This window comes from Austrofundulus limnaeus, unplaced genomic scaffold, assembly GCF_001266775.1.
Source record: "Austrofundulus limnaeus strain Quisiro unplaced genomic scaffold, Austrofundulus_limnaeus-1.0 Scaffold55, whole genome shotgun sequence".
Lineage (NCBI taxonomy): Eukaryota > Metazoa > Chordata > Actinopteri > Cyprinodontiformes > Rivulidae > Austrofundulus > Austrofundulus limnaeus.
Window position 1 is genome coordinate 1736603 of NW_013952457.1, and position 8482 is coordinate 1745084.

The 8482-nt window shown below is 40.3% G+C and overlaps 1 protein-coding gene across 1 annotated transcript in view; it reads right to left on the reverse strand.

The window, feature by feature from the left end:
• LOC106518058 (inositol 1,4,5-trisphosphate receptor type 1) overlaps positions 1–8482 on the reverse strand; it is an 83663-nt gene that overhangs the window by 41563 nt on the left and 33618 nt on the right. The window contains exons 36-40 of the mRNA XM_014009152.1: positions 8184–8304; positions 7898–8082; positions 7398–7546; positions 7190–7301; positions 5345–5380 (exon numbers count right to left, since the gene is read on the reverse strand). Of these exons, the coding sequence (XP_013864606.1) occupies positions 5345–5380; positions 7190–7301; positions 7398–7546; positions 7898–8082; positions 8184–8304 (603 nt within the window). The remainder of the gene's footprint in view (positions 1–5344; positions 5381–7189; positions 7302–7397; positions 7547–7897; positions 8083–8183; positions 8305–8482) is intronic.

Consider the following 8482-nt stretch of genomic DNA (forward strand, 5'->3'; position numbering starts at 1 on the left):
ATGAACGTGACACGTTCTGGCTGTCTGTAAATAAAGCAAAGCCACTTCCTTGTCCGACATTAAACAGCCCCACAGAGGAGGGAGGGGCGGGGCGGCTGTCGCCGTGCAGYRYAGCTGTCCTGCGTCTGACCTCAAAGTGCACAAGCTTCAAACTTCAGCGTTGGCTGCGATTTTGAAGCTGAAATCGCGTTCGGTGTGAACCCACCATTAGAGGGAGGCTTTTATACCAGAACACAGCCGCTGTGACGAAACCGTGGAGAAGACACGTCACTGTGGAGAGCAGTTAACCAATATGCAAATTAGCCTGCAGTACCACTGCTCTACCCATATGAGCAGCAAAAACATGTTTTAGACCAAATATTACAGATTTGAACAAATACACACAGAACATCAAAATTAGCATAGAAACAATACTAAATAACATTTTAGACACATTCTAGGCAGTTTATCAGCTAAAAAAAGTTAATTTTGGGGTAAGTTACTCTTTAAGTTTTATGTTTTAGTGTTGGATGTAGGGTTGGGCATAATCGTATCGTGTGCAATTAATCGTCAGAAAAACATTAATCAATTAATTTTTGGCAGTTGACAATTAATACGATTAATGCCACCTGGCAGACTAGCCGCTTGGTGTTCCTCTCTGATTCAAATATGACCAACATTAAAAAAATTGTCTAAGTTATTTATCTATCAACACAATTTAAAGTTTGATGCATAGCCTGAAGTCTGTAATTTTGACAAAATTTGGAACAGATTTTTACGAAGAGCCAATTTTCTCCTTATAAATTGGTCATGTGACTAGGAAATAAGGGTGTCCAGGGACTCTGGGGGATTAATCGTCAAATTAATCGTTATCGGCTAAATACCGCAATTAATCGTGATTAATTTTTTTGCCAATATTGCCCAACCCTAGTTGGATGTCACATAAAATCAGTTTTTATAGTCAAAAAACATGATGATAAAGAAGAACCCTGCAAAGGGTAGGTTTCAGTAAAACAAACAAACAAACAAACAAACAAAAAGGATCAGAAAAATCAGTTCCTTGAGTTTATTATTATGCAAGTATTTGGAATAAAACTGATGCTTATAAGCAGAGAGAACTGTGTCAAGCTTTGTTATGTGGCGCTTGAGGGGTAAACAGAAGACAACACAACACCAGCTGTGAAACTAGGAGTTAGGGACCACCTACAAATGGCAACACCTGAAACATCTGATTATATTTGTTAACATCATTTATATGGTCACTGGGTTAAAACTGGACATTTACACCTCCAGTTAATAGCATTATAACAATTAAAGTAGAAGCATGTTTAATGTTTTTTTTTTTTTTTTGCAGGTTTTTACACTTTGTAGACCAAATCCAACAAGCTAAAAGCCAACAGGCCACATCGGCATACATTACAGACGTACCTGACCTATTACCAGCCCATGAGTTTACTGTACACAAACCACTGAAAAAGCCCCAGAATGCACTGAAAATATCAACATGGTCACATCAGTCGAATCTTGCAAAAACAGTTTACTGAATAATGTGATTTTACCTTTAATTTAACCCATAAACTATGTTCTGGTGTCGACATAGAATTTCTTGAGAAAAGTTTAGTTCATCTTTCTGACTATGATTTCTTTTGATTTCTTTCCAAATTCACTGAGCCGAACAATAATTTATAGCTTGTTTATCTAACAGAATAAAGTTTGTCAGCAGCTCAGGGACCAGATTTTCCCAGTCTCTATTTCTATTTCTACACCTGGCACTCGCCAGGCTTCATAGATAATCCTTGTAAAGGAAACTGTCTGCACCCAGTTTAACACTTGTCAGTCCTAGCCTGAGTAGCGATGTTATATTTTTAGTGTCCAGACATTAAACTCACTTCCGGCCAACCAAACAAGTGATCTGCACCAGCTGCAGATGACGGAGTGGGACAGAGTTCAGCGGAGAGACAGTGGGCTCAGCTCTGACACCACGGGAGGATCAACCTCTTTCACAACGATGGCCACCACCTCAGTGTGACCACAACACACCGCAGAGCGACACGTCGATCAGAGCCCATATGTGTAGCGAATCATCCCCAGCCCAGCCACAGACACCGCAGAGTAACTCCCCTCGCAGCTGCCACATCCGCCTCCGGCTAACAGAGTGTTTTACTGAACTGGAATCTCCCCAGGGCAAACCCCTGATCAGTCTCTCACCTCTCAGATCGGCACCAGAGGAAGTAAAAATGTACGTGTGCATGCCTCGTTTCTTCTGAAAGTGTGTAAATAAACACATCTCTTGGTGTTTGCATCTGGAGCCTGAGTCATGTTTGAACCGGTGGCACAAAAACTCGGGTTTACCACTGACGAGCAGAAATTAAAAGTCTGTACTTTTATTATTTTTATTGAGTTTTTTTTTTCATAGGTAATTTACTTCTAAACCAGATATGTAAAATGAGGTTTTGCTTTAACCGGAGCAGGTGCAACATGTTCATGGGTGAAAAATGTGTTGAGTGGTTTAAGGGGTAAAACAAGGGCATTTATTTTAAGCCAGTTTAATGTTGAGCTTTACAGGAGGGAATGAAACATATCTTTCTGTTAGCATGAGGGGGGTGGGCTTGCTTAACTGCTTTGATGAAACCAAACAGCCTCAAAGCCAGGTGAGGGGKGCACCCTGAGAGTAAGAAGCGCCATCCTCCTGCGTATCCCGAACTCCTCCGGCTCTTATATAACTCAGAGAAACAAATTTAGCTGATAATCACCCCCCTGACATTTAGCCATGGGGTGGAACACACATCAAGGACGCAGAAAAGAGCTATAAAATATTCAAACTATTGCCTGATCTGACCTCAACTGATGTGATGCTTTTGTGTCAAAGAAGCATTTAAAGTCACTCTATTTCCTCAAAGATAATACGAGCAGACAATAACTACGTATTTTCATATCACACCCACGAAGACTTCGCAGCCAACTTCATTAGGTTTACACAAAGTGGGTGTCGCAGCTTCCGTGTGAGACAGGGTGTGCGAGGAAACACGGAGTATTTCAATGCCTTGAGGAGTTGTGTCACAAGGATTAAATAAGGGCGTAAGTGCAAAAGATGTAAGAAGAATCACAGATCAGCTGCCCCTCTCACAACACACAGTTTTTCATGTGAAGACAAACAAACAACACTGTAAACCCCTCAAACCCTGCATTAATACGCACAGGTGTACACACACATACACACATGTATATGCACAAACAACAAGTGGGTAAACAGCTCCTCCACACTTTATTGGCAATTACTGTTGAAGGTCGCCCAACAGTGGCGGGGCTGAGTTCCAGGAAAAAAAAAAAAAAAAAAAAAAGCTCAGTACTTATGTAACCCCGGCTCACAGTTGGCAAGAACCCAGGAATCGTGCAGCTCGCAGGCAAGGAAAACTAGGACACAGCCTCAATGAGTGCCGCTGCCCCTCACGTTCATTAATGCTCACACACAGGTGAAATACGATCACAGTGCCCCCTACTGGTGTAGAAAGGAGACACGAGGAAACGTCCAACAAAATGATGAGTAGAAAACACCTGATTCTGAAGAAAATCAAAGTCATGTGGCTTTCATACCTTTAGCTCTATAAAAGCAAACATAAAAGGCAGATCTTATGAAACTCCCAACTTCTGTTCTACTTGGAGCTCGATAAAGTGTTAAAAACATGAAAAACATTGCTTTGTATTTAATTTGCAGCATTGTTATTGCATTCATTACTCCTTTATTCTCCCAGGTTTTTAGCTTTCCTGCCTCTTACTGATTTCAGAAATATGCTTGCTTTTTAATTGTATTTATTAGTGCACACAACATTGTAATTTAGGGGGAAGACAATGAGGTATATTGACTAGAGGCGGTATCACATGACTTTTCTTGGTTGAAGAGAGCAGCCATACTGTTCAGGGCGAGCAAAATTCAACAGACAGCTGGTGAAGCTGAATGTGGTGGCCATGACATGCTATATTTATTTACTGGCAGGTCATCACATCAGTGAAACTCAGTTTGGTATGGATAACCATAATTTAAAAGAAATACTTATCAGTAAATATTATCATATTAGTCAAATACATATTGCCAACGTACACACATCAGCAATGAACGATGTTTCTAATAGGCAGAGGTTAACTAATGAAAAACTAATTCAGCCATGATAAATTTTTTACATTGACAACCCTCTAGGGATGTCCCGATCCAGATTTTTTGGCTCCCGATACAATCCGATTTTTTTAATGATTCGTCTTTCCGATACCGATCCGATAGCTATTTCTTTATTTCTTTCCAAGTGATAAGGTTGGTAGTATTAAAGCGAGCCCTGCTGTTCCCACCACGAGAAACATCCAGTTTGCAGATTTTGCAAGWTGCAGTTTCAGCATCCTTTTTTTCCACTGAAAACTGTTCCCACACTGTGGACATGGTTGCATACTTGTATGCGTCTTGACTTCTTAACGGCAGTTGTAAAGCATGATGATGCTGAAAACTGTCGCAAAAACTGGATCGGCCCGATCACATGAGTAAATCCGATTCTACCCGATTTTCAAAGAATGGCCACATCTRCCACCGATACTGAGAAGCTGATCGGGACATCCCTACAACCCGCCCCTTCCAATATGCCGTTGCACTCATCCCACAGTGGTGAATCTTCTGAAGTGTGCATGACATGACACCTCCAGCCAATACACCTGATCAGTTATTTCTGTGCTAATTAAAAACATGAACATGGTTATTTTGGTGTAATTTACTACTTGTATGTCATTTTTGGYGCCTAAAGACAGACTTTTACATTCTTTAGAGGATTTTAAAGGATGTCAGGATGATGTATGCGTAAAATGTTTAATAAATTCTAATTTAGAAATGCTCACATTTTAGAGAAACAAGTGTCAGAGCTGCTTTCATGCTGTTTGTTTTAATAAATGATGAGTTTCTGGGRATATGTTTTTAAATATAAAGTAATGTGACCCAAAATGACTATATATCTTTTATCAATCTCATAATGAATTTGGTATGTAAATATCCAGGGACAGACACAAATGCAGCTCTGGCTCTTGGTCCAGCCAACAAACAACTCGTCTTGAAACATGACATAACCCAGTTCTTTTGAGCAGCATGCATCCAGACCATTTCCCCCTCACCATTATAATCCACACACTATTCTGCAGACAGCGTAGCAGGTGTTTAGAGCAGAATTACTCTGCCCTGTTTTGCAACCATCTGTGCCTAGAGGCCCCACTAACAACAACAACAGCACAGCAGCTGCTTCCATWCAGTTACACAACAGAAATTACTACACAGACACAACAGACAGGAGCTTGGGGAAACACTGGCATGAGTACAAGAAAAGGGAGAGACCACCTTAGGCAAATCCATCTCATCATCAAAGGCCCTGAGCTGAAAGAGAACAGAAGGTTTCAGGGGTTAGACAACAAGGCCGGGCGGAGGAAGTTGAAGCTGGGGTCAGTGAGACAACATGACATGTTAGTTAGTTGAGTCAGGACTGCAGAAACATTGTGACACGGAAAAAAGGCTTTTGAAATAATGTTTCCCTAATCGAGCAGAACTAGAGAGGTTGAAATGACAGCGTCAACTTCTTCATAAACCTTTTTTTGAAATATTGAGAGTTTGTGACGATGTGATGCAATACGAATTTTATTTAAGAATCATGTTCAATTAACTGCTTTTTAAAGACACAACTGAATAACGTAACTTTCTTGTCATATTAAATGATGAAATATACCGTTGCTTATGTGCAAAGACTTGACAAATGAGGGTGGGTGAAAATCCTGTTCTTAAGAGTGACAGGTTGGAACAAAATAGGTCACTATGCAGCTGGATTTTAGCATCTGTAGAAGTTTGTAGGATCTTTACAGTCTAATATGGTCAGAAAAGGCTGTCCTGTTGTCTGATCCAATACATACATATTTGTGAATAAGTACTAAAAAGGTGAATGGTTGGTCAAGAAAAAATGTGTTTTTACATACAKTATCAGGTGTTCACTGAGGGACAAAAGAAAAGGTCTGATGAATCCAGTTGCACTATGTGGTTGGACTAGTCTTTGTGTGTCTTTTACCTGGACATGACGTGACATTGGTGCATTATAAATACAAAACGTAACAACAGCCTGGACTTTGTAGCTGAACACTTTCACCATCATCATGAAAATAGTGAACAGTAGCCTCTCTGAGCAGTAGTGTAAGTATTGTATTAAGATTTAGGAACAGGTGTTGACTTAGTCTCTGAGATGTTCAGATCTTAATCCAGTCAAGTATGTGTGTTCTGCACTGTACAAACACCTCTGAAGCACAGAGGCCCCACCTGAAAACTCACAGAATCAGCTTCAGCTGCAGCTTCATGACAAATACAGTAAATGCAGAAAGGTCAGGAGCATTTTAGTGACAACACCATCTATATATAAAACAAGTTCAGTGTACATGACACAATTTAAAGGTATCCATGATGAGTTGTAACATTAGACTTTATTTGATAAACATTTGTTTTAACTGTAAAATAAAGACTGTAAAAATCTTGGACAATATCTGAAGGTCAACTCTTTTAAATGAAACCAGAGAGCGTTGACAGAGAGGAGAAGGTAGAAATGACTCAGCCTGTAACTGAAAATATAGATGGAGGACAACAGAGCTGCTTCATGGAAGAAGAAGCTCAGTTTAGCCTGTTAGCTTTAGCGTTAGCCCCAACACCATATTGCCTTATATGTATTAGCTTGGCGCTAGCGCGACAAGCTAATGAGCTTATCTGAGGTCCTCCATCTATATTTTCAGTTACAGGCTGAGTCATTTCTACCTTCTCCTCTCTGTCAACGCYCTCTGGTTTCATTTAAAAGAGTCGATCATCAGATATTGTCCAAGATTAACCTTCAGGGTGGATATAGCTCATTAGCAGCCTCACACCGATGACCTATCCACGTCGTCATTTATCCAGAATGCTTTGCGTGTAAATAAAATGGCCCCATCCGTGTAATATTTTTTAAACTTTTAGTTAAAAAATGATAAAAACTTAATAGCCTACAGTATTTTTACAGTCTTTATTTTACAGTTAAAATATATGTTTATCAAATAAAGTCTAACGTTACAACTAATTGTGGATCCCTTTAAAGCACACTTATTGCACATTTCTGGGGTTGTATATTGTTTCGTTATAGATAATCGTGACGGTCAGACGTTCCCCAGCCTTCTGTCCTACCTTCTCTCCGTAACCTCTGTCTTTGGTCATCATCTCCCGGAGCGTTTGCAGAACTTTGATACACAGCCTCTCCTCATTTTCCTCCACAAGCTGTTTGGTATGTTTGATCAACCTATCCACGCACACACACACATATTGCTCTCCAAGTCTCGTTTGCGATGTATAAATTAGGCTTTGAATAACATACGTATATATCTGTGTTGCTTACTTGCATATAAACCCCCCGCTCTCACACTTCTTGCGTGAGTCTGTGTTTTCAGGGAAGAGCAGCTCAGGCCGATGCAGCACGTCCACCAGGACTGAGAGCTCGGCCTGCACCAGTGGACGCAGACGGTCCTCCAAGGCAGACACAATGTCCTACAWTACAGAAAAAAAAATAATAATAATACATTCTGTGTGTATATGGAAATGAACTGTTACAAGTAAGTAAAAACAGAACAAAACTAACACGCACCCAAAAAAATAAAAAAAACAACATAACTGGATTTTTATTCTGTAGTTGAAGACATTTCAATCCACAGCTGGAGAACTTCCTTAATCAAAAAACTAGAGCGTATGGAGGTTGAAGCGTTTTTAAATAGCAAAAGAAGCTCTGTTATGTAATCAAGATTCAGATGAGTGACTTGAGACCTGTTTATGAAGGATCTCTAGAAAGGASGGATTTTCTAGACATGACTGCCGATCTACACCAATGTACTCAAACTGTACCTGCAGCCTCTCGATGATGTTCCTGTAGTCCCTTGAGGTGGTCACCACAGACTCCCTGCGGGTGGAGTTGCGAACAGAGAGTCTCCAGCTCAAGGCTGTCTTTTGCACAATGTTGTTGGATTTCACAAACAGGTTGTTCACCTGATTGTCCAGGTCCACAGGAATAGCTATCGCTCTGCTTTTAGCTTGTTTGTGCACAAAGACACGCAGATTATGTAGACTACTGATTATAAACAGTAAAMAAACAAAAATAGAAGCAGGTGTTTAGAAAAAGTTTTGGTCTTACCRACATCGGACAGGACTTTGATACAGTTCTCAACAAAACCCTTCTGGGCTGAGTTCAGCCAGTGGCAGTGATAAACCCTGAACACAGCCTGCAGCAGCTGCACAAAGACTGGCTGCCTGGTCTGTGAGAAAGAGTCAAAACCAAAACAGTCAACCAGGATACACAACCACCTAACTTTATCTACAGCTAGAGATGGAAATAGGGATGCAAGTTATCAATTAATAAATTAATCTGAAGTTGACTGATCTTATCGTTCGACTAACGATTAATTGATAAACTGTCATTTTCTTAAAAACCTG